The sequence below is a fragment of the Trachypithecus francoisi genome, unplaced genomic scaffold (assembly GCF_009764315.1).
Source record: "Trachypithecus francoisi isolate TF-2019V2 unplaced genomic scaffold, Tfra_2.0 Lachesis_group6, whole genome shotgun sequence".
NCBI classification, from domain to species: Eukaryota; Metazoa; Chordata; class Mammalia; order Primates; family Cercopithecidae; genus Trachypithecus; species Trachypithecus francoisi.
In genome coordinates this window covers 6,579,518-6,606,280 of record NW_022681471.1, presented here as the reverse complement: position 1 = coordinate 6,606,280, position 26,763 = coordinate 6,579,518, and the positions used below count along the sequence as shown (strand labels likewise).

Here is a 26,763-nt window from a genome sequence, read left to right as displayed (position 1 = left end):
ACAAAAAAAGTTTCAGCACAGCAAATAAGACAATCACCAAAGTGAAGGGACAACCCACAGAATGGGAGAAAATATTTTCTAACTACCCCTCTGACAAGAGATTAATACATAGAATATAGGAGTAGCTCAAACTCTATAGGAAAAAAATCTAATAGTCTTATAAAAAAATAGCCAATAGATTTGAATAAACATTTTTCAAAAGAAGACATGCTAACAGCAAACAGGAATATGAGAAGGTGCTCATCAGGGATCATCAGAGAAATGCAAGTAAAAACTACAATGAAATCTTGTCTCACTTCAGTTAAATTGGCTTATATACAAAGACAGGCAATAGCAAATGCTGGCAGGGATGTGGAGATGTACACTGTTGGAAACATAATTAATACAACCACAGCTTGAAGGTTACTCAACAGTTTGAAGGTTCCTCAAAAACCTAAATAGAGCCACCATGGGATCCAAGACACCTACTATTGGGTATATACCCGTAAGAAAAGAATTAGTTATACTGAAAAGACAACTGAACTCTCATGTTTGTTGCAGCACTGTTTACGCTAGCTAAAAGCTGAAAGTAACCTAAAAGTCCACCAATAGAAAAATGAATAAAAAAATGAGGTACGTATACACAATGATGTACTATTAAGTACAAATGATATCCTGTCATTTGAAACCACAAGGATGGAACTGGAGATTATTATGCTTAGTGAAACAAGCCAGGCACAGAAAGACAAACATCTCATGTTCTCACTTATTTGGGGGATCTAAATATCAAAACAATTGAACTAATGGACATAGAGTAGTAGGATGCTAACCAGAGGATGGGATGTGTATTTAGGGGTTGGAAGGATGATGGGGAAAGTTTGGTTACATAAAATAGAACAAATGAGTAAGACCTACTATTTGATAGCAAAACAGAGTGTACATTTAATAATATAAGTGTACATGTTATGCAATAATAACATAAGTGTACATTTCAAAGTAACCAAAAAAATACTATTGGGTTGTTTGTAACATGAAGGATAAATGCTTGAAGGGATGAATACCCCATTCTTCATGATGTGATTAGTCTTTATTGCATGCATGTATTAAAACATCTCATGTACCCCATAAATATATGCACCTACTCTGTACTCACAAAAATTAATAACAAAAAATAATTTAAAAGAAAAAAATTAAAACGTTGAGCACTGTAGAAAATTTCTGACTCCTCAGAATGTTTGATTTTAAAGTGTCAATTTTATTTTGTCAGGCTGAACATTACCTCAGGATATCTTTTCAATATGCCAGATATAGAATACATTTTTGGGGTGGCATGGAGAACAATTTTCTTCAAAAGGTGCAGAACAAGGACAATGGTCTTTATGTCCCTATGAGTAGCCCAGTGCTTGAGACAGAATATGTGCTCACTTAAGAGTTATTGAGAGACTCGATGATCTTTGACAGCTTACTTCTGCTTAAAGCATCCTATTTCTTGGCTAATCCTACATATCAAACCAAGACCTTTGTTCTTAGGTGCTAGTATTCTCCCAGTGGTAATAGAATCAGAAAGAAAAACCAGGGTAGTTCAAGGCAGGATAGCCCCTCCACACAGAGTTTTACACTTTGGAATTGTAAGTCTGGTTGGCTTTAATCATAATATTACCTAAAGTTTTAAAAAATCATAGTATCTTTAAAGGTGAGGATTACACAATCATAGCATATTTTTTAAATGACATTCGTTGTTCCAATGTACTCATTCTACAGCTGGGGGATCTGAAGCCTACAGAAAGTATGCAATTTACCCAGAGTGCCAGAAAGAATATGAGATTTAGGGCAGCATGAACCTAGGTTTGAACACTTTTTCACAATTATTGAGTTATTGAGCTTCTCTGGGTCTCAATTTCCTTATCAGTAAATCAGACCCCCATGATGATATCTACCTCCTGGGAGTGCTGTGAGTATTGCATCTCTGCTGAACATCTTCCCTCTGCCTTTCCAGATCCACTCACCACCATTCCTCACCTGTGCTGTCCTGAGACAGGAAGGATTTAGGAAGGATTCTCTCAATGGGCTCCTAGACTCTCTGGTGTCCACTGGGTTTGGCTAATGAAAAGCCCCAAGGAGAGCTGGAAGTGGGAAGGAGAAAGGAAGGAGAGTGAGGACTGTGGACCTATTCTCCTGGCTCCCTCCCTGTGAATCACCCCGGGCTGGATGAGTCTCTTGGTAGAGGTCACTGTTCTTCTAGAAATAGTCATTTCCTCATGATTATTGATCTTTCCAGGTTCTAGTAGCCACTTCCTTCCTGTTCTCATTCCTTTGGGTCTGGAGTGATGGCAGTTACTACTAGCACTATCTCTGATGGTCTCCTCGCATCTGTCTGTCTGTAAGTAATCCCTTTGTAGACAAATATTTGTCAAATTATTCCATTTTGCATGTACCATCTGTTTCCTGTTTGACCTAGAATGCTTATACCAGAGCCTGGCATATAGTAGGTTCTTGGTGTATGGAATCTATTGCTAGTAGTATTAATAGTAGTGTAGAGGTAGTGGTCATTGCAGTGGAGGTAATAGTGCTGATATTTTTCAAAGTCATTCATCCATTCACATGCAAAGCCAGTAGTAGGATGTATTCCTCTCCCATACTCAACTCTTTTTCATTGATTGCTATTTAACTGTCTGTGCTCCAGAGGGAAATATATGGTTGGCTTCTAATACCTTGCTGTTTGTGGCCACAGATTGGGGCAAATCCCAGGAAGATCGTATCCTATACCACATTACACTATTAAAACCTGCCTTAGACAGCTTAAAATGTGTAACAAAATCATTAAAATGTAGTTGAGGGTTATTATTATAACTAAACTAGTATCAGTTTATAATATCATTTGTACAAAGGCCCCAAAACAAGAGCTGAAAAGGTTTCTAGGAGTCCCTGGTTCTCATCCTGGTTCATTTCTGACTTATAGCATGACATGGGAGAGTCACTTTGAGTAGTTCCTCAACTTGATATGATAAAGAAGAATATTCTTGAAAAGTGAACGCATCAGAAACTTAAAAAAAAAAATCAATATGATAAACTCATTGTACACTGATGATCTTTAATTTTTGATTATTCATTTTGGTGGAAAATATAACATAATCATTAAGTTTTTTAATAGGAGTTATTTTGTAAAGTAAGTTGTAATCTTTCAATAGAAGTATGCACTGAATGTGTTCCTAACATTTTGATAAATTTTCAATGGATAGTGATATACCCATCAAAACATTTTTTGTAAACAAATTTAGAAAACAATTATAAAAGATAATAAGGTAATTGAAATCTATTATTTTCAGCAATTTTAATCAGTTTTTGACCTACCCTATTTTATGTGGTATGCCTTTTGGTTTTTGTTTATTTGCTCAGTTTTTTTTTAATAACATGACAAGTCAGGGTGATGTTCTCACTGTTAATTGCAGGCAAGAGTCCAAAAAAATTAAATCCTTTGAAGTTAGCTTGCTGATATTTAATAAATAAAATTGTTAATCTCTAGACAACATCTGGGTTTCACTAAGAAAAATGTATACCTTAATAGCAATGTTCTTTTGGTTTCTTAGCTTTTAGATGGCACTCATTGGAATGCTATAAATTGGTTGTGTTTGGAGTTCAGCAGAGTACTTTGCTAGGACTTCCTTGATTTTATGGTATATGAAATAAAGATATGTGAGCTCAATGAGCACTGAAACAAAAATCTAGGGTCTACTGCTCTTTCATTTTATTTTATTTTTTTCATTATTGATTTTTGTGACTTCCTACAGAGAATTGGACAGGTGTCAACATGTGAGAGAAATCTAGGACCATACCTCCTGTATCTTTGGCCCTCTCTCTTTCTCTCTTTTAAAATATTTTTATCTTTTTATTTTGAAACAATTTTAAGTTCTCAAGAAGTTTCAAAGATGTGTACATAGAGACCTTATGTATCCTTCAACCAGCCTCTCCCAATGGTAAAATCTTCAGTACACTACCACGTTACACTATCAAAACTAGAACATTGACAGTGATGCAATCCAGAGCTTTTTAAGATTCAACACTTTTCTTTTGGCTGTTCTAGGCCCATTACATTTCCATACGAATATTATAATTATCCTGTAAATTTCTATTAAGAAACCTTTTTAGAATTTTTATTAGGTTTGAGTTGAATCTACAGATGAATTTGGAAATAACTGACATCTTACAATATTGAATCTTCTAACTGAAAATCAGAGCATACATCTCGATTTTTCCTTATGTTATTAATTTATCATTGCAATTTTTGTAGTTTTAACTGTACAAGTAAGTCATTTACATTTTTGTTCAGATTTATCCTTAAGCCTTTACTTTTTTTGTGATATTTTAAATTGCACTGTTCTTAATTTCAAACTGCGGTTGTTGAAATTAACTACCAGTCCACCCTAGGACTACCATTGGCTGAAACACTGACTATTCTAATATATAAACTTCTAATATATAACTTCTAACATATAAACATACAATTGATTTGTGTGTTGATTTCCTATCCTGCAATCTTGCTAATCTCAATGATTGTAGAAGCCTTTTTTTTTTTTTTAGATTGATTTTTCTACACAGGCTCTCATGTAGTCTTTGACGAAGGATAATTTTACTTCTCCCCTTCCACACTAAATGCCTTTTATTTTTTCTTTTGCACTGGACACAATCTCCATTACAAAATTTAACAATGCCCACACTGGTGCACATGTTGGTGTTAGATAGTATTCTGCATGTAAACACTCAGAACAACTTGCAGTATATGTATACCCACTCCTCCCCCAACCCTACACACTGGTAAAATCCATGTTGGGAGACTACATTGGCTATGAACACACACCCCTGAGTTGAAACAAGACTAGGATACCCAGTAAGAATGTTTATTCACTGAAGTTCTGGCAGACTGAAGGCCATGATTTCAGACTAGAAATAGAAAACTTAAGAGGACCACATGGACATTGGAAAAAAGAACATGGATTGAAATTTGCCTGGCAGAAACCTGAAAGTTAATGGTCTTCAAGGTGAATATGAAGGAACTGTAGGAGGGAAGTAGGATAATTCACATCTCCACCAATAACTAAATGTAGCCACACTAGCTTGGAGGGATTTGAGGTGAGACATCTAAAATACTAGGGCATGGTGAGGGCTGGAAGACAAAAGAATGAATCACTTCATAGGAATGGCTGTGGGGAAGGGCTTGAAGGAACCATCCTCTCGCTTCCATGTGAGCCATGAACATTAAACATGGAGAAATGAGGAGCGGCAGCAGATCCGTTTGGGATGCATCATCTTCAGGGGATGCTGAAAAAACAACAGCATTTGGTTTCCTCTACACCCCTTTCCCCTCCCTCGCAAGCCCAGGGAGGGGGCTGCAGTGGTGCTTTGTGATGTCAAAGCCACCCTGGGACTGCCATTGGCTGGGACGCTGCCTGTATGATCAAACAAAGCTCAAGGGCGTGGCTTTGCCTTGTCACCAGGAGGGTATATATAGGGAGGGCAAGAGCTCTGGGACAGCCCCCTGGGAAGCTTCAATATAGCTGTGGAAGTCTGGACTCTACAAGAGCCTACTAGAGACATTCTACAACCAACCCCGATCATGGGACAGTCAACTTCAAGCACCAACGGGAAGAAGAGAAAGCGCTCCTGTGAATCCAACAACGAAAATGATGAGGTAAGACTGTTAGGTTTTGAAGGGAAGGCGAGGGTGAAAGAAAGACACACTGAGAGGGGGTGGCTCGAACAGCAACACAGGAATATGGCAGACACCTGTGGCAGCGGGGGGCCCGCTTCATGCCAGAGCCCACTGCTGCTTCCCGGCTGGGGTGCCTGTAGGTATGGGTGGGAGGGGCCTGGGCAGGATGGCTTCCTGCCTGGCAGGATATGGATAAGATGGTTTTATGATCAGGCTGTTCGGCCCTTTTTCCAGTGGGATGTCATTGTGGTGTTTCTTGGAACTTTGCCAGCAAGATACGATAGGAAAGTTTCTTTAGTTGGGCCTTTGTCCGCCTTGTGTTACGATGAGTAGGCAAGATTTTTCTCCCGGCCTGAACCCCCATGGAAGTTTCACTTTGACCAAGGTCTGCAAAATAGCAGGGGGCTTACTAAATGGTGGTTTGGACTCACATGCTTGCCTTCTACTTTAGTATAAAAGGAAGAGGGGCGTTGTTGATTATCTGGCTGTTTCCTGCTGAATAGGGGAGCTGTAATCAGGGTTTGGGTTTTGAAGCAGTGGGTGTTGGACTTGAGAGTTGTTTTCCTGGAGGCACTGGTACTGGACTTGGCAGAGGAGAAGGATGGTATCCATGTGTTGCTGGGTGGCTGCCTGGACAAGGGAGTTTATCCTTCGGGAGATAAAGCGGGACATGAAGGTGAGTATATATGGGCCAATTGTAGTATCAGGAGGAGAAAGATTAACGGCCCTAGGAAAGGGGCCACCTGCTATCTCAGTGTTGAGTGCAGCAGAGATGTTTAGTTCTGCTAACACTAGAATGAGATGTAGAGCCTGCTTAGTGTGTGTGGAGGAAGATGAGACAGAAGCTACTAAAAGAACCTGGATGGTCTGCTTGTTAGGCAAAATGTTAATGTTTAGATTAGCAAAAAAGTTGTAGGTTATGGCGGTTAATAAAAGTTGTAGGTTATGGTGGCAAGCCATGAGAAGGAGGGGGTTGAATTCTGCACAAACCCTTTGTTTTAACTTTTAAATTTTTCCAAGTTGAATAGCTGCCAGCAAGGGTAGCCCGTCTGAGGGCCTGATAGGAAATGGTGCTGGTGGAGGAGGTGAAGGCTGTTTGGTTTTGGAGAGAGAGGGGGAAGTGGGTTTTTATAACTAATAGCCACTGTGGTCCCGACAGGGCAGAAGGATACAGGTTGCAGCTGAGGGAATTATTTGTGCATGTTTTCCAGGGAGTGCCCTTGGGTTGGATACACGAAGAGTGGCTCCGGGGGAGAGGGGAGGGGTTGGTAAGAGGTGTGGGAGGGGTTGGTAAGAGGTGTGGGAGGGGTTAGTAAGAGGTGTGGGAGGGGTTGGTAAGAGGTGTGGGAGGGGTTAGTAAGAGGTGTGGGAGGGGTTGGTAAGAGGTGTGGGAGGGGTTGGTAAGAGGTGTGGGAGGGGTTAGTAAGAGGTGTGGAGGGGTTAGTAAGAGGTGTTTCATGGAATCCGACTTGTATCATGTTTAGTTAAGAGGCTATGAGGCGTAGGAGGGTGACAGCCCTGTGTGTGACTGTGTGGGTGGATTGGATGGATTGGGGGAAAGGTGTTTAGCCTAGCAAGATTATAAACAGGTTTGGGGAATGAATTGGTCAATTGGGTGAGATGCAGGTTTATTTTGGACCAGGTTTATGTGGCCAGGTTGACAGGAAGGGCTGTGAACTACTGGATTTGTGTGGACAAACAAGTTTAACAGTTGGAAGTAAAAGGGAAGTGTGAGTGATTTAACGGGCAATGTGTGAGGCTGATGAAGGGGGCTCAATTGTTAGACATTCAGGGTGGGCACTCAGAATATCCCACAGACAAAGAGGACAAAGGAGAAAGAGGAGATTTGAGTAGGAGTTGACAGCTTGGGAGGTGCCCTGCAGTCATACCTCCTGCATTAGTGTGAGAAATTGGCACGACTATTCAGGGACATGGGGAAGGGAAACCAGGAAAGGTCTGAAATCAAGTAGGAGAAAAAAAATTGGAAATTGGAGACGGAGAGTGTTATGGACTAAGGGTTGGCAACTTCTGGAATTCTTGTTAAGTACAGTGAGGCTGGTCCTGTGAGGGAAGGAGAATAATTTGGGGGGGAACAAATTTCTACATGTGGATCTGGTGCTCTTTTTAGTTTGCAATGGTGCATTCTGTGTGGAAAAGATGTTCGCTTTGCCCCAGTCAGAGTAGTTAGGATAACCTGGTGAGGACTCATCCACTTAAGTTGGAGAGGGGAGGAGGAGGAATCTGTGATTCAGACCCAGTCCCCTGGTTATAGGGACAGGGAGGAGTGTTTTCAGGATGGACGTTTAGGCTGGGTCAGTAAGCATTTGCAGACTGTCTTATTAGATGTTGGGTGAGGTGTAACGCCAGCCAAGCATTCCATATAGAAGGGGGAGAAAATACAGGGAGATTCTGGAGGATCAAGGGGCATTTGTACATGAGTTTAAATGGGCTTAAGCTGAGGGGCTTTTGGGAAATGACTCATAAACGCATGAGGAACAGTGGGGGAAGTGAAGTCCAGGCCATTTTAACCTTTAGGGAGAGTTTGGTTAGTTGTTGTTTTTAATAAAATTTTTCCTGAAGATTCCGGGTGGTAAGGAATATGCAAAGCCCATTTAATGTTTAGAGCCTTTATCAGCTGTTGGTTAAACTGTGAAACAAATTGGCCCACTGTCTGACTGGATGCAAGAGGGGAGTTTAAACTGGTGGATAATATGGGTGGAGAGAACAGAAGCGATGGTGTGTGCCTTTTTGGTGGTGATAGGAAAAACTTTTATCCATCCAGAGAATGTATCGCCTATTGTCAGAAGGTATAGGAATCATTTTATGGGGGGCATGTGAGTGATGTTGACTTGCTAGTCCTGCCCTGGTAAGTGTCCTCAGGCCTTGCGTGTTGGATGGAGGTGGTTTGATAGCTTCCTGAGGGGAAGTTCGAGTGCAAAGGGAACATGCCTTAGTAATATTTTTGAGATGGGCAGCTATGGTGGAAGAACATATATAAGTTTTTAAAAGCTGGAGTAGGGGCAGTAACCAGCATGGAAATGGTTGTGCACATATAAAAGTACAGAAGGTTTTTTCAACTTGGGCAAGACACTTTTATCACTGAGATCGAACCATTTTTTCCTGAATGACACCAGCTGGGGCAAGTGGGGTTTGTTCCTCCTGGGTATATACAGGGTGTATGCTGGGGAAAATGAGCAATAACGATGGGGTTTTAAAGGCTGCCTGCCAGGCTGCAGAATTTGTTGAAAGGTTTTTCTTGAGTATGGCATCTTTAGACTTTCGGCGCCCCTTGCAATGGATAATGGTGGCCATCAGAGGTAGTTTATCCACCTCCAGCAGCTTATGTGTAAGTTTGCCATTTCTTATGGGGGTTCCTTTTGCAGTTAGGAAACCCTGTTCCTGACAGATTAAGGCATGAGAGTGTATTTGGAATTGGTGTAAATGTTGACCCTCTTTGCCTTCGCTAGGGTGAGGGCCCTGGTTAGGGCAACTAGCTTTGCCTGTTGAGAGGTAGCATGGGGTGGGAGAGCACTGGATTCTAGGAGTTTATTTCCAGCAATGATGACATAGCCAGCTGCTGGACATGGCTGCCTCAAAGAGCTTCCATTCATTAACCGTGTGTGTGTTCCCTGCAAATGGGCATCTGAAATGTGCTGGAAGGGGGAGGAGAGGGAGTCTAAGAGGTTCAGACAGGAGAGAGAGAGCTTAGAGCCGGAAGTGTTTACAGGAAGGAAGGTGGCCGAGTTGAGAGTTTTATATCTCTGGAAGGTGATTAGATGGTTACCTATGAATAAGGCGTGTACCTGCTGAAAGCGGGATGGTGGGAGGGATAGAAGAAATTGATAGTTTATGGGGTCCTGCAGGTAATGGGAAGATGCAATAGTAATGTGTTGGTAGGGAGGGAGTTTCTGTGCCTCTAAGGCCAGCGATGTGGTCACACCCGAGATTTTTAGTCTGAGTGACCAGCCTTGGATGACAGAGCTCAGTTGTTTTGAGAGATGTGCAATGGCTTGTGTGGCGTCGCCATATGTTTGGCAGAGTAGTCCAAGAGCAAGGCCTTGGTCGGAATATACATACAAAGTACAGGGCTTGGGATTGGGCAGTCCCAGTGCCAGGACAATTAAAAGGGCATTTTTTAGTGTAGTTTAGTTTAGTTTTGTTTTTGTGGGAATTGATGGGGTAAGCTGGGTTTGGGGGTTTTAGGATGAGCCCATGAGAGGCTATGTAGAGCGCCTTGGCCAGCAAGTCAATGTTGGGAATTCACAGCCAGAAGTATCCCACAAGGCCCAAGAAGGAGGGGAGGTCCTTTTTTTGTGTGGGGAAGGGGCATGTCCCAAATTAGCTCCTTTCATTGGGTTGGGATGGTTCCAGAATTAGGGGTTAGGACAAACTCATGTTTGTGCTACCTGAGATTTTGTGGGTTAGGCCCAATATCCTCAATGATGGAGGAAGTTTAAAACCTGAGTGGTGTGTTGAATGGACAGGTTAAGGAAGGGGCTACAGAGAAGGAGGTCATTGACGTATCGGAGGGGGGCACTAGGAAAAAGAGGAAGTTCAGCTAGGTCCTTGATGAGGGCCTGTCTGAATAGGTGGGGGCTATCCTGGAACCCCTGTGGGAGTATAATCCATGTTAGTTGGGTGGACATGTGAGTACTAGGATTTGACTAAGTTAAAACAAAGAGACTTGGTAAGCTGGGTTTAAGGGAATAGTGAAATAGGCATCTTTTAGCTCCAACACAGAGGAGTGTGTGGTAGATGTAGGAATATGGGAGAGTAGAGTATATGGGTTGCAGACCACCAGGTGGATTGGTAGCACTGCCTGGTTAACAACTTGGAGATCCTGGACAAAGGAGTAAGTCTTGTCTGTCTTTTGGAAAGCCAGAAAAGGGGTGTTGTGGTGAGAGTTGACAGGCTTGAGAATTTGAGCTCGTAAAATTTACAGATAATAGGTTTTAGGCCCCTGAGCAAGGCTGGATTAAGGATATGTTAAGACTGATGAAGGAAAATGGAGGGGTTTGGAAGAGTTATTTTAACTGGGATGTGATGTGTGGCTATTGTGGGTTTAGAAACATTCCAAACTTCAGAATTAACAGAAGGTAACAGGGTAGATAATGAAGATGAGTAGGGGAAGAGGGAAGCATTTGGGTGTCAGAGTAAAATAAAAGGGGTAGAATTGTAGGAGCCACATTGCATGGAGACCTGGGATTGACTTAATACGTCCCACCCCCAGATACGTGTAGGGGACTGAGGGATAACCAGGAAACAGTGGGTGAAGGGGGGTGTTGAATAGGTTGTATAATAAAGGACCAGTCTGGGGGCTGGGCGCGGTGGCTCACACCTGTAATCCCAGCACTTTGGGAGGCCGAGACGGGCGGATCACGAGGTCAGGAGATCGAGACCATCCTGGCTAACACGGTGAAACCCCGTCTCTACTAAAAATACAAAAAACTAGCCGGGCGAGGTGGCGGGCGCCTGTAGTCCCAGCTACTCGGGAGGCTGAGGCAGGAGAAAGGCGGGAACCCGGGAGGCGGAGCTTGCAGTGAGCCGAGATTGTGCCACTGCACTCCAGTCTGGGCGACAGAGCGAGACTCCGCCTCAAAAAAAAAAAAAAAAAAAAAAAAATTAGCCAGGCATGGTGGCAGGTGCCTGCAGTTCCAGCTACTTGGGAGGCTGAGGCAGGAGAATGGCGTGAACCTGGGAGGCAGAGTTAGCAGTGAGCGGAGATCGCACCACTGCACTCCAGCCTGGGCAACAGAGTGAAACTCTGTCTCAAAATAAATTAATTAATTAACTAACTAATTAATTAATTAATTAAAGGACCAGTCTGTGTGTGCCTAGAGGCGATTCCACTGATTCTCACAATAGAGATCGAAGAACTAAAAAAGGGTCCAGAATATTCTGGTAAAACTGAGTAACTAGTTGTCCTATTGAGTATCCAATAGGAAAGACGTGGGCTTACCAGAGACTGATAGCATTACCCTGGGTTCTGTGGTGGTGATGGCAGTGGGGGCGGTGGACTCCAGGCCCCATCAGACTTCAGGTACAGGTGGTGAAGCAGGATGAAGAGTTTCACTGAGCACAGTCTGACTTCCAGTGTTACTTGATACCACAGATGGGTCAAGGTTTCCAGAGTGTCCTGGGATTAGGCCAGACTTTTTCCCAGGGTCCATGTTGGACGCACTTACAACAGGCTCCTGGAGTTGACCGTTGCCAAGTTGAGGAATTCTGTATGCCTTGGGAACCCTGTTGAGTGACAGCTATCAGCATGTGGTATTTAGCCTGGTCCTTTTTTAGGTTTGGGGTTTTTAGTTCTTCCTCTCTATTCTTAAAGACCTTAAAGGCCACTTTGATTAAGTCTCTTTGGGAGGTTTGAGGGCCATCCCCCAGTTTTTAAAGTTTTTTTCAAATGTCTGGGGCTGACTGGGAGATAAATTGTAAATGGAGGTCGATTTTGCCCTTATTGTTATTAGGGCTTAAGGTGGTATATCTAGTTGTGACCTTTGAAAGGTGGGAGAGGAAAAGAGCAGGGGTGACTTTATTTATGCCAGCTAGAAGGCATGATATCATATGGCCTGGTTTCTGTCTGTCTATGGAAATTGCCTGAAAATTCCAATTGGGGTCAGTTCTGGGGACAGCTAGGGTTCCTATTGGGTTATGAGAAGCATCTTGTTGGTGGAGGGTGTTCTCATGGGCCTGGGTGCCAATAAAGATGTGTTCCCTGTCCTCCAAGGTGAGGGTAGAGGAGAAGATGACATATATGTCATGGCAGGTAAGGCCATAAGATTTAGAGAAGTACAGAAATTCCTTGTGGAAGGAAGTAGGATCCATTGAAGAGGAGCTAAGTCTCTTTTCACTATGGGAGAAGTCAGCTAGAGAGAAGGGAACTTGAATTCAGATTATGCCTTCAGCCCTCGTGACCTCCTGCAAGAGAAGGACTTTGGTAGACCTTTGGACATGTGCCCGGTTTTCGGCAAAAGAGGGTTGGGCGTGAGACCTGGTTTGAGGTGGAGAAGGAAGGGGGATGGAGGGCTACAGTAAGGGGGGTGGAGGAGCTGGATCCAAGGAGAAGGTGGAGGGAATGATAGTGGGCAGGAGGCAGAGGAAAGGGTGTGTTGGCCAAGTTGAAATTCAGAGGAGGAAGACTTGTCTAGAGGAGGAGGCATTTTGGGGGGTTTCTCCTTGAGGAGGAAGATTTGAAAAGGTGAACAAGATTGGCAGAGAGGGAGAGTGAGCGGTGAAGAGAGATAAGCAAAGCACTTCAGATTATTTACCATTGTGCTGGAGAAAGTTTTTTAGATTATGTTGAATTTGGAAGTTGAATGTTCTGTTTTATGGAAGAGGGGAGTGTATACTCTGGATGGGAGTGAATACCCCTGAGGACAGTGAGTACCCTGGAAGGCAGTGAATACCCCAGCGGGGAGCGAGTACTCCAGAGAGAAGTGAATACCCCAGAGGAAAGTAAGTAGTCGATTCCACCTGGAAGAAGGGACCTGGAGGGTAGGGGCAGCCCGGTACTATTTATGCTCCCCAGAGGCCAGAGGGGCCAGAGTGGCAAACGTTCTGAGGCTGTCCCCTGAGAAGGGAGGCTGCGGTCACCTGGTGACTGGGAAGACCTCTCACCCAGCACTTGATTTTTTTTTGGAGAACTGGCAGAAATAGAGAGGAATCCAGAAAAGAGGAAGAGGGAGACTCATTCACTAATTGAAGCCCAGTGTTGGATGTGATGTCCAGCAATGGGGGTGATCCTTGTTGCAGCTGCCCAGAAAGGGGAAGGAAGGGGGAAAAAACGGTGGAGAGTTTGATCAATATCTGGAGGTTATCCCAGGTCTGGAGAAGACTAGAGAATAAGGGGAACCGGACTAGGAACAGGGAGATCACTCAGGATCTGGAAGCAGGCCCCAGTCTGGTTTGTGCTGCTTGCTGCTTTCCCAGTTGCAAAAGAAAACTTACCCATTAGAACCCAATCACCATTCCAGGTTTTGACACCAAAATGTTAGGTTTTGAAGAGAAGGTAGAGATGAAAGAAAGACACACAGAGAGGCACATGGAGAGGGGGCAGCTCAAACAACAGCACAGGAATATTGCAGACACCTGTGGAAACGGGGGACCAGCTTCATGCCAGATCCCACCGCTGCTTACAGCCTGAGGTCCTTACAGGTATGAGTGGGAGGGAGCTGGGCAGTATGGGATGCTGCCTGGCAGGATATTGATAAGATGTTCTTATGATCAGGTGGTTTGGCCCTTTTTCTGGTGGAATATCATTGTGGTGTTCCTTAGAACTTTGCCAAGCAAGATATGATAGGGATGTTTCTTTAGTTGAGCCTTTGTCCTCCTTGTGGTCAGGTGGTTAAGCAGGATGTTTCTCCCGGCCTGAACCCCCATGGAATGTTTCACTTTGACCAAGGTCTGCAAAATAGCAGGGAGCTTACAAAATGGTACAGTTTGGACTAAAAGGCGACCCTACCCATGCTCCTTTTCTTCTTCCCCATAGATCCCTACTCTATGATTCCACCTTGTTCTTCTCTGGCACAAACCCCTTCCTCAACCTGCATTCCTTCTCATAAAGCCCCCCTTGCTATCCAGTCTCTATCCTATTCACCCAAAATAATGTCTTTCTGGCCTCTCCCTGTTTTCTTAACAGATGCAGGAGACACCAAACAGGGACTTAGCCCCTGAACCGAGTTTGAAAAAGATGAAAACATCAGAATATACAACAGTAGTGTTTTGCTACAGGAAGGTTAAGAAAATATATTCAAATCAACTGGAGAATGACCAGTCCCGAGAGAACTCCATCAATCCAGTCCAAGAGGAGGAGGATGAAGGCGTAGAGTCATCAGATTCTTCAGATGAGGATGAAGAGCTAGAGTCAGCTGAACGATATTCAGAGGAGGATGAAGATCTCGAGTCATGTGAAGGATCTTCACAAGAGGATGAAGACCTAGACTCCTCTGAAGAATATTCAATGGAGGACGAAGACCCAGACTCTTCTGACGGATATTCAATGGAGGACGAAGACCCAGACTCTTCTGAAGAATCTTCAATGGAGGCTGAGGAGGACTAGTCAAACATGGAGAAACCAAATTAGACAAATTCTTGCCACCAATGGCAATGATTACAATAAAACCAAGTTTGAGAAGTTGATGGCTGTGTATATCTCTGCCTGTTTTCTGATGGTGGGGAGGGAGGAAGGGAAGGGAAGAAGTAGGCATTTGAGAAGGGAGGGATATGAGGTCCTGTAGGGTTGGTGGACAGACCCACAGGTTGACAGTTAGCCAGACATTGTACATAAGTCCTGGGGGATAACTGATTCCTAAAGAAAATTTTCTGCTTAAAATTTTATCTAACAGAAAGTGGAGATGTGTATATGTTCATGCAACTGTGCCTGGCAGCACATTGTTCTGCTGAATGTACATATCAAAGGTATTCCCATCCCCTTTCCATTTTATATTTTCCAAGGTTAGAAATACATGCTTTATAAAGAGTAAATGTTCTGTAAAATACAAAGCACAATACAAAAGAAGATAGTAGATGTAGGAGTAAATAAACAGCAGGAAGGCATTGCTTATAATGAAGTGATTGAAAAGCCAGTTCTAAAACAAAATTTTCAATGCATCTTAAATATTTATGTTACTGTTTTAATGACCTCAACAGTCTTTAATCAAGATAAGTATGCTTTAGAATTGTGTTGATATCTGCAAAGTGTGAATATTCAAAATGGCCATCACTTGGGAAAAGGAAAGTAAAACACTCTAAGTATAAGGAGCTTTTTTCCATGGAATGAGAACTGCAAGGTGGTGAGAAGGTTAGGTGTGATGTAGTGAGATCATTTTTAGGAGAATGTGTCTATTATCAGCTTTATAACACTTCCATTTTGCATTATAATTTCCAGAAATTCATCATTTAATTAAGACTATAGATTTTGATTACAATGCTTTTTAAAATGTCAAACAACTAATATTTATAGTGAAAAAGAAAACTGCTTGGTGGATACACATCGGTTAGCAGGAAAAGAGACCACAGGCATTCAGCATGGAGTCACCCGTCGAAGGGGTTTTAGTTTCTGTCTTTGAATTGCCTACCTGTGGAGAGTTCAGGGGATGTTGGAGAGATAATTAGGTGAAAAAAGAAGGTCTTCTCAGGATACATGAGGGAGATAAATAAAAATGCAGGAGCAATTATAATTTTAGTTATTTGTAATTGTTGTTTACTAAGTCATAACATTGTCATTGATAACATGGAAAAGGAAAACATACTAAATATCAATAGACAAAAACCAGTTTTCTTTTCTCCAACCAAATCCCTAAATACCTAGCACTGATTTCCAGAAAAAAATACCCCAAATACCATCTTTGGAATAAAAGAATATTCTTTGAAGTCGTTGGACCACGAGGTAAAAACAAAAAATCCAAATGCTTTTTTTCTTACTCTTTGATATGTACAATTGAAAGTATTTCTCATTGCAAACTAATATTTCCATCCAGCACGAGACATTAAATAATTTCTCATATTAGGATGGTAAGAAAGGATAACACTCTTTGGCCCTAGGCATTTCAGGGGAAAAAAAAGATAAGGTGAGAGAGGTGGAGCAAGAAAAGCAGAATAGAAGGCCGCACAGATCAGCCCCCTCGCAAGGACACAAATTTAACAACTATCCACACAGAACGAAACACCTCCATACGAACCCAAATCAGGGGAACTGTCATAGTACCTGGTTGTATCACTGAAGGAGGCGCTGAAGAGTCAGAAAAAACAGTCTGAAATCGCGGAGCCCACCCCTTCCCTACCCTAGGCAGTGGCAGTGTGGACTGCCATTGGCTGGGACGCTGCCTGTATGATCAAACAAAGCTCAAGGGTGTGGCTTTGCCTTGCTCTCAGGTGGGTATATATACAGGGTGGGCAAGAGCTCTGGGACAGCCCACTGGAAAGCTTCAATACAGCTGTGGAAGTCTGCACCCTAGAAGAGCCTAGTATAGAAATTCTCCAACCAACCATCATCATGGAAGAGCCAACTTCAAGCACCAAAGAGAATAAAATGAAAAGCCCCTGTGAAACCAACAACAGAAAAGTTGACAAGGTCAGACTGTTCGGTTTTCAAGGGAAGGCGAGGGTGAAAGAAAGACACTCAGATAGGGGGCGGGTCAAACAGCAACACGGGTATACTGCAGACACCGGCAGAAATGGGGGAGCAGCTTCATGCCAGAGCCCACCGCTGCTTACCGGCTGGGGTGCTTGTAGGTATGGGTGGGAGGGGCCTGGGCAGTATGGCTTCCTGCCTGGCAGAATATTGACAAGATGTTGTTATGATCAGGCAGTTTGGCCCTTTCTCCGGTGGGATGTCACCATGGTGTTGCTTGGACCTTTAGGCCCAACAAGATATGATGGGGATGTTTCTTTAGTTGGGCCTTTATCTACCTTGTGGTCAGGCGGTTAGGTGGGATTTTTCTCAAGGCCAGAACCCCCGTGGAATGTTTCCCTTTGCCCAAGGTCTGCAAAATAGCAGGGGGCTTACTAAATGGTGGTTTGGACTCGCATTCTTGCCTTCTACTTTAGTATAAAAGGAAGAGGGGCGTTGTTGATTATATGGCTGCTTCCTGCTGAATAGGGGAGCTGTAATCAGGGTTTGGGTTTTGAAGCAGTGGGTGTTGGACTTCAGAGTTGTTTTCCTGGAGGCACTGGTACTGGACTTGGCAGAGGAGAAGGATGGTTTCAATGTGTTGCAGGGTGGCTGCCTGGACAAGGGAGTTTATCCTTCGGGAGATAAAGCGGGATATGAGGATAAGTATACATGGGCCAATTGCAGTATTAGGAGGAGAAAGATTAGGGGACCTAAGAAAGGGGCCACCTGCTATCCCAGTGCTGAGTGCAGCAGAGATGTTTAGTTCTGCTAACACTAGAACGAGATGTAGAGCCTGCTTAGTGTGTGTGGAGGAAGATGAGACAGAAGCTACTAAAGGAACCTGGATGGTCTGCTTGTTAGGCAAAATGTTAATGTCTAGACTGAAATACCAGGGTACATGTTCCTGACCAATTGGTAAGTAGACAAAGATAAGAGTTTGTGCCATAAAGGAAGAAGACACTGGGGGTGGACAGACAAAAGTTGTAGGTTATGGTGGCAAGCCATGAGAAGGAGGGGGTTGAATTGTGCGCAAACCTTTGTTTTAACTTTTATGTTTTTCCAAGTTGAATAGCTGCCAGCAAGGGTAGCCCGTCTGAGGGCTTGATTGATAGGAAATGCTGGTGGGGGAGGAGGTGAAGGCTGCTTTTGGAGAGAGGGACATAAGTGGGGTTTTGTAACTCACAGTCATTGCGGTCCTGTTAGGGCAGAAGGATACAGGTTGCAGTTGAGGGAAATGTTTGTGGATTTTTTCCAGAGAGCACCCTTGAGTTGGATACATGGAGAGCGGCACCGTCAGAGAGGGGAGGGTTTGGTAAGAGGTGTTTTATGGAATCCGACTTGTATCATGTTTAGTTAAGAGGCTATGAGGTGAAGGAGGGTGACAGCCCCGTGTATGACTGTGTGGGCGGATTTGATGGATTGGGGGGAAAGCTGTTTAGCCGAGCAAGATTATAAACAGGTTTGGGGAATGAGTTGGCCGAGTAGGTGAGATGTAGGTTTATTTTGGACCGGGTTTATGTGGACAGTTTGAAAGGAAGGGCTGTGAACTGCTGGATTTGTGTGGACAAACAAATTGAACTGTTGGAAGAAAGACGGGAGTGTGACTGATTTAAGAGGCAATGTGTGAGGCTGATGAAGGGGGCTCAACTGTTAGAGGTTTGGGGTGGGGACTTAGAATATTCCACAAAGAGGGCAAAAGGAGAAAAAGGAGATTTGAGTAGGAGTGAAATTTTGGAAGGTGCCCTGCAGTCTTACCTCCTGCATTAGTGTGAGAAATTGGCAGGACTATCCAGGGACATGGGGAAGGGAAACCAGGAAAGATCTGAAATAAAGTAGGAGGTAAAATATTGGAAATTGGCGACAGAGAGTGTTATGGACTAGGGCATTCTGGATTGGCAACTTCTGAAATTCTTGTTAAGTGCAGTGAGGTTTGTCCTGTGAGGGAGAGAGAATAATTTGGGGGTGAGGAAATTTCTAGATGTGAATCTGGTGCTCTTTTTAGTTTGGAATGGTGCATTCAGTGTGGAAAGGATGTTAGCTTTGCCACTGTGGGAGTAGTTAGGATAACCTGGTGAGCATCCGTCCACTTAGGCTGCAGAGGGGAGAAGGAGGAGTCTGCGACTCAGACCCAGTTCCCTGGTTGTAGGACAGGGAAGAGCGTTCTGAGGATGGACTTTTGGGCTGGGGGGAATAGGACTTAGGCTGAGAGGCTTTGGGGAAATGGCTCATAAATGCATGAGGACCAACAGGAGAAGTGAAGCCTGGGCATTTTAACCACTAGGTTTTTTTTTTCTTTTTTTTAATTACCTGAAGATTAGGGGAGGTAAGGAATATGGAAGGTCCACTTAATGTTTGGAGCCCTTGCCAGCTGTTTGTTAACCTGTGAAACAAATGTTGGCCCATTGTCCGACTGAATTCAAGAGGAGAGTTTAAACCTGTGGATAATATGAGTGAAGAGAACAAAAGCGATGGTGTGTGCCTTTTCGGTGGTTGTAGGAAAAGCTTTTATCCATCCAAAGAATGTATCTACCATTATCAGAAGGTACAGGAATCATTTGTTGGGAGGCACGTGGTGAAGCTGATTTGCTAGTCCTGCCCTGGTGTGTGTCCTCAGGCCTGGTGTGTGGAAAGGAGATGATTTGATAGCTTCCTGAGGGGAAGTTTAAGTGCAAAGGGAAGATGTCTTAGTAATATCTTTCAGATGGGCAGCCATGGTGGAAGAATGTATATAAGTTTTTAAAAGCCGGAGTAGGGGCAGTAACAAGCATGGGAATGGTTGTGCACATATAAAAGTACAGAAGGTTTTTAATACTTGAGAAGACACTTTTATCATTGAGGTAGAACCATTTTTTCCTGAATGGTGCCAGCCTGGGCAAGTGGGGTTTATTCCTCCTGGGTATATACAGGTTGTATGCTGGGAAAAGTGGACAATAATGATGAAATTTTAAGGACTGTCTGCCAGGTTGCTGAATGTGTTCAGAAGTTTCCCTTTGTTACAGCATCAGTAGCTTTTTGGTGTCCCTTTCAGTGGATAATGGTGGCCTTCAGTGGTAGTTTAGCCACCTCCAGCAGCTTGTGTGCAAGTTTCCTATTTCTTATGGGGGTTCCTTTTGTAGTTAGAAAACCCCTTTCCTGCCAGATTAAGGTGTGAGAGTGTAGGATGTGCCATGCATATTTGGAATTGGTTTGACTGTTAACTCTCCTTCCATTCGCTAGGGTGAGATGCTGGGTTAGGACTACTAGCTTTGCCTGTTGAAAGGTAGTATGGAATGGGAGAGCATTGGATTCTAGGAGTTCATTTTTGGCAATGATGACTTGGACAGCTGCTGGACATGGCTCCCTTAAAGAGCTCCATTAATGAACCATGTAGGTGTTCCCCTCAAAAGAGCTTTTGAAATATGTTGGAAGCCGGAGGAGAGGGAGTTTAAGAGGTCCAGGCAGCAGTGAGAGAGCTTAGAGTTAGAGATATTAACAAGGAGGAGGGTGGCTGAGTTGAGAGTTTTATATCTCTGGAAGGTGATTACAGGGTTAGCTATGAGTAAGGTATGTACCTGCTGTAAGTGGGATGATGGGAGGGATAGAAGGGATTGATGGTTTATGAGGTCCTGTAGGTTATGGGAAGATGCAACAGTAATGTGTTGGTTGAGAGGGAGTTTCTGTGCCTCTAAGGCCAGCAATGTGGCCATATCCAAGATTTTTAGTCAGAGTAACCAGCCTTGGATGACAGAGTCCAATTGTTTTGAGAGGCGTGCAATGGCTTCTGGGGCAATCGCTGTATGTTTGGCAGAGTAGTCCAAGAGCAAGGCCTTGGTCAGAATATACATACAAAGTACAGGAGTTGGTGGGATTGGGCAGTCCTAGTGACAGGGCCCTTAAAAGGGCATTTTTTATTTATTTATTTATTTTATTTATTTATTTACTTATTTATTTTTTTAAGTGGGAGTTGATGGGGCAAGCTGGGTTCAGGCGTTTTAGGATGGGCCCATGTGAGGCTGTGTAAAGCAGCTTGGCCAGCAAGTCAAAGTTGGGAATGCACAGCTGGAAGTATCCACAAGGCTCAAGAAGGAGAAGAGGTCCTTTTTGGTGTGGGGAAGGGGCATGTCCTGAATTAGCTCATTTCACTGGGTTGGGATGGCCCAAGAATTAGAGGTTAGGAGAAATTGAAGGTAAGGAACCTGGGTTTGGGCTACCTGAGCTTTTGTGAGTGAGACCCAATATCCTCAATTATGGAAGAAGTTTAAAACCTTAGTGGTGTGTTGTATTGACAGGTTAAGGGAGGGGCTACAGAGAAGGAGGTCATTGACATATTGGAGGAGGGTGCCAAAAGGAAGGGGAAGTTCAGCTAGGTCCTGGTGAGGGCCTGTCTGAATAGGTGGGGGCTATCCTGGAACCCCTGTGGGAGTATGGTCCATGTTAGTTGGGTGAACGTGTGAGTATTAGGATTTGACTACATGAAAGCAAAAATATTTTGGGAAACCAGATTTAAGGGAATAGTGAAAAAGGCATCTTTTAGATCCAATTCAGAGAAGTGTATGGTCGATGGGGCAATATGGGAGAGTAAAGTATATGGGTTGGGGACCACCTAATGAATTGGTACCATCACCTGGTTAACAACTCCAAGATCCTGGACCAAGAGGTGAGACCCATCTGTCTTTTGGACAACCAGGATAGGGATAGTTGTAGCGAAAGTTGACAGACTTGAGAATTTGAGCTTGTTAAACTTTACAGATAACAGGCTTGAGGGCCCTGAGGCCAGCTGGGTTAAGGGGATATTGAGACTGATGAAGGAAAGTGAGGAGTTTGAAGGGTTATTTTACCTGGGATGTTGTGTGTGGCTATTGTGGGTTTAGAAACGTTCCAAACTTTAGAATTAACAGTAAGTAACAGGGTGGATAATGAAGATGAAGGGGAGGAGAGGGAAGCATTTGGGTGGCAGAGTAAAATAAAAGGAGTAGAATTGTAGGAGCCATATTGCATGGAGTTCCGGAATTTACTTAACATTTCCCATCCCAAGATAGGGATAGGACACTGAGGGATAACCAGGAAGGTGTGGGTGAACGGGGGTGTTGCATAGATTGTATAATAAAGGACCAGTCTGTTTGTGCCTAGAGGGGATTTCATTACCTCTCACCATAGAGATAGAGGAACTGAGGAGAGGTCCAGAATATTCTGGTAAAACTGAATAACTATCCACTGTATCCAATAGGAAAGACACGGGCTTACTAGAGACTGACAGTGTTATCCTGGGTTCTCAGGTGGTGATGGTGGTGTGGGGCGGAGAGTGGGGTGGCGGGCCGGCTCCAGGCCCTGTCAGTCTTCAGTTAGAGGTTATGAAGCAGGATGAAAAGTTTTGCTGAGCATAGTATGACTTTCAGTGTTCCTTGATAACACAGATGGGGCAAGGTTTCCTGGGTGTCCTGGGATTAGGGCAGGCTTTTGCCCAGTGTCCCTGTTGGCTGCACTTATAACAGACTCCTAGCAATGACTGTTGCAACATTGAAGACTTCTGTATGCGTTGGGAAACCTGTTGAATGGCAGCTGCCAACATTTGGTATTTAGTCTGGTCCTTTTTGGATTTTGGGGTTTTCAGTTCTTCCTCTCTATTATTAAAGACCTCAAATGTCACTTCGATTACGTGTCTTTGGGAGGTTTGAGGGCCAGCCTCTAGTTTTTTAAGTTTCTTTTGGATGTTGGGGGCTGACTGGGAGATAAAGTGTAAATGAAGGTGGATTTTGCCCTTATTGGTATTAGGGCTTTAGGTGGTATATTTACTTATGGCCTTTGAAAGGCAGGAGAGGAAAAGAGCATGGGCAGCTTTATTTATGCCAGCTACAAGGCATGATATCATATGGCCTTATTTCTGACTGTCTACAGAAGTTGCCTGATAATTCCAACTGGGGTAAGTCCTGGGGACAGCTAGGGTCCCTACTGGGTTATGGGCAGCATCTTGTTGGTGGAGGGTGTTCGCATTGGCTTGGACAGCCATCAAGGTGTATTCAGCCATCCAGATGCATTCCCTGTCTTCTGGGGAGAGGGTGGAGGAGAGTATTAAATATATTTCTTTCCAGGTAAGGTCATAAGATTGAGTGGCATAAAAAAATTCCTTGTGGAAAGAGGTGGGATCTTTGGAAAAGGAGTCAAGTCTCTTTTTGATATGGGAGAGGTTCGCTAGAGAGATGGGAACATGATCTCAGATTATGCCTTTGTTCCTCACAATCTCCTGCAGGGGAAGGGCTTTGGAAGGCCTTTGGGTGTGTGCCTGGTTGTCAGCACTAGGGGGTGGGTGTGAGACCTGGTTTGTGGTGAAGAACGAAGGGCAGATGGAGGGTGATAGGAAGTGGGTGGAGGAGCCAGAGCCAAAGGAGAAGGAGGAAATGGTGTTGGGAGGGGACCTAGAGAGGGGTTTTGTTTACCAGGTTGAAATTAGAGGAGAAAGGCTTGTCCTGAGGAGGAGGCATTTTTGTGGGTTTTTAGTTGAGGAGGAGGATTTGAAAAGGTGAACAAGACTGACAGAGAGAGAGAGCAACCCATGAACAGAGATAAGCAAAATGCTTTCAATCCTTTACCATTGCATTAGAGAAAGCTTTTTAGATTATATTCAATTTGGAAGTTGAAAGTTTTGTTGTCTGAAGGGAATGAGTATCTCCAGAGGGTAGTGAATACCCCAAAGGGAAGTGAGTACCTCAGAAGGGAGTTAATATCCCAGAAAAGAGTGAGTACCCAGAAGGGGAGTGAATACCCTGGAGAAAAGTGAGTACCCAATTCCTCCCAGGAGAATGGATGTAGGAGAGCTGGGATGTACCAAAGAGCTGTGGTAGCTCTTCACAGTCCCGTGGTGGCCAGAGCAGCTGGAATGGCAAGTGTTCTGAAGGCGTCCCCTGAGAAGGCAGGCTGTAGTCACCCGGTGACCAGGGAGACCTCCAATCCAGTGCTAGGATTTTCTGCAGAACCAGCAGAAATAGAGAAAAATCTGGAAAGGAGGAAAAGGGAGATTCACACACTAACTGGAGACTGGTGTTGGATGTAAGGTCCAGCAATGGGGGTGATCCTTACTGGAGCCACCCAGAAAGGGGAAGGAAGAAAGAGGACGGTGAGTTTGATCAGGACCTAGAGGTCAGCCCAGGACTGGAGATGATGAGACAATAAGGAGAACTGGGCTGGAAACAGGTAGTCCACTCAGGATATGGAAGCAGGTTCAGGTCTAGTTTTTGCTGATTGCTGCTTTCCAGGATGCAAAAGAAGACTTACCTGGTAGAACTCAATCCCCATCCCGGGTTTTGGCACCAAAATGTTACGTTTTGAAAGGAAGGCAAGGGTTAAAGAAAGACACACAAAGAGGGGACCACTAAAACACCTACACAGGTATACTGTTGACAGCTACAGAAGTGGGGGACCAGCTTAATGCCACAGCCCACTACCACTTACAGGCTGGGGTACTTACAGGTATGGTGGGAGGGAGCTGGGCAGTATGGGATGCTGCCTGGCAGGATATTAAGATATTCTTCTTTTGATCAGGTGGTTTGACCCTTTTTCCTGTAGGATGTCATTGTGGTGTTTCTTGGACCTTTGCCCAGCAAGATATGATAGGAATGTTTCTTAGTTGGGCCTTTGTCCATCTTGTAGTCAAGTGGTTAGGCAGGATGTTTCTCACAGCCTGAACCCCTACGGAATGTTTCACTTTTACCAAGGTCTGTGAAATAGCAGGGAGCTTACAAAATCGTGCAGTTTGGAGTAACACAGATGACCCTACCCATGCTCCTCTTCTTCCCCATAGATCCCTACCCTATGATTCCACCTTGTTCTTCTCAGACACAAGCCCCTTCCTCAACCTGAATTTCTTCTTATAAAACCCCCCTTGCTATCTATTCTGTACCCTCTTCACCCAAAATAATGCCTTTCTGGCCTCTCCCTGTTTTTGTTTTTTTTTTTTTTTTTTTTTTTTTTACCAGAAGAAGAAGCATCTGGTCAGAGCCTCAGCCCCTGAACAGAGTTTGAAAGAGACAGTAAAGCAAAATATCCAACATTACTGTTTTACTACAGGAAGAATAAGAAAAGAAATTCAAATCAACTGGAGAATAAAGAGCCCACCAAGAACTCCACTGATCCAATCAAAGAGAAAGGAGACCGAGACATAGCTGCAGGTCTCCACAGGAGGGTGGGGAGAATTAGTCCAACATAGAGAAACCAAATTGGACAAATCATTGCCACTGATGGCAATGATTACAATAAAATCAGTTTGAGCAGCTGATGACTGTGTATACCTCTGCCTTTTTTTCTAATGGTGGGGAGGAAGGGAAGGGAAAAGACAGGCATTTGAGAACGGAGGGATATGAGATCCTGTAGCACTGGCAGACAGATCCACAGGTTAGGCAGACATTGTAAATAAGGACTGGGCAGGGGAGACTGATTCCTGGAGACAGATTTTCTTCTTAAAATTTTATCTCACAGGGGAGGAAGAAAAGGATCTGGTGTTCCTTGGAGCATGTGCATATTTAGAAGAGCACATAAAAAGATCTGTATTGTATGTAGGTGACAGTGACACTCTTTCCAAAATGAAGACATCAAAATCACCACCTTCAGGCCACATACCTCAGAGCGGTGTGTTTTGTAACTCACCCAATGCTGTGAGCAGCTGAAGGTCCTCAAAAGGACCAAGAACCTCACCCTACAGAAAGTAAGAGAGCATGCCATACACAATAAAATAACGGTGTTTGGAGGACATGGTCCCAATACCAGGGCACTTGATAAGAAACTCTAGGTGGAGCAGTCACCTACCAAGTGTGGGGCACTGGGAGTGGCCTGTGTCTACTGTAAGCAACAAACAGAAGCATTGTCTACAGAGAATTTCAATACAAGAATTCAAGTAAAAGCTGGTATTTTTATTACCACTTCCATACACCAGCATTTCTATAGAATGTCAATGATTAAGAATTCTTCCCCTAGAGGCAGAGCTTGCAGTGAGCCGAGATCGCACCACTGCACTCCAGCCTGGGTGACAGAGCGAGACTCTGTCTCAAAAAAAAAAAAAAAATTCTTCCCCTAAAATAAAATATCGTTTTTATTGGTGGAAATACAGTAGAGTGGTTTAGAGTGGTTTTGGCATCAATGTAGAGGGCTGAGTTGCATTCCTTGAGTTAACGGCTCAAGACAATCTCCTGTTTATTCACTCATTCACTCTCCTTTATTTCCATGGCCCAGTTTTATTCCTCTTGTCTTCATGGGCAATCATTGTAATGCATTTGATGTATATCCTTTTCTTTGTATGACTGTCAATATACTTGTCTTCATGGGCAATCATTGTAATGCATTTGATGTATATCCTTTTCTTTGTATGACTGTCAATATACTTATCGTTTGTGGACACTTGTTTTCAATGTATATATCCATTGTCAATATTTAATGTTTCACTCAGGCCTATATTTAAGATGCATCTATGTATGTCTAATCCGTTCCTCCCTTGTCGGATATATTTTTATATTATATAAATTTAAGAAAGATATTTGGATTTTTAATATTTGTACCCACCTTCTGGTCCATGTTTTGTTTATTGCTACCTTAGTATTACATTTTCTTTTGAGTGACTATAAATAGTGTCATGTGTTTAATTTTGATTTCCACATGTTCAATGTTAGTATATAGAAATGTGATGGATTTTTAATGTTTTAAAGAAATTTTATTTTGTATATTTGAGGTTTACAACATGTTATTATGGGATATATACATACACATATATATAAAGTAAAATGGTTACAATGGTGAAAATGATTAGCATATCTCTCTTCTCACTTTTTTAAGTGTGTGACATAGCAGCTAAAATCTACTTATTTAAAAAAAATTAGTGATATAATTCATTAGCTTTAGTCTCCCTGTACATTAGATCACTATACTTGTTCATCCTACATATCTGATATTTTGTATCCTTTGACTTACATCTCCCCATTTCTTCTCCAATCCCCAATGT

General features: G+C 43.4%; 2 protein-coding genes across 2 annotated transcripts; both read left to right on the top strand.

Moving 5' to 3' along the window:
- The first annotated feature begins 5,108 nt into the window (after positions 1-5,108).
- LOC117078134 (sperm protein associated with the nucleus on the X chromosome N2-like) lies at positions 5,109-14,747 on the top strand. Its single transcript, XM_033201624.1, has 2 exons — positions 5,109-5,665; positions 14,328-14,747. Exons 1-2 carry the CDS (start codon positions 5,591-5,593, stop codon positions 14,745-14,747), a joined length of 495 nt encoding a protein of 164 aa, XP_033057515.1. The 5' UTR covers positions 5,109-5,590.
- Positions 14,748-16,611: 1,864 nt separating this feature from the next.
- Positions 16,612-24,971, top strand: LOC117077958 (sperm protein associated with the nucleus on the X chromosome N4). Its single transcript, XM_033201506.1, is given in 4 exon segments — positions 16,612-16,760; positions 24,752-24,803; positions 24,806-24,943; positions 24,946-24,971. Coding segments are annotated over 4 exon segments (294 nt in total). The 5' UTR covers positions 16,612-16,682.
- The last annotated feature ends 1,792 nt before the right edge of the window (positions 24,972-26,763 follow it).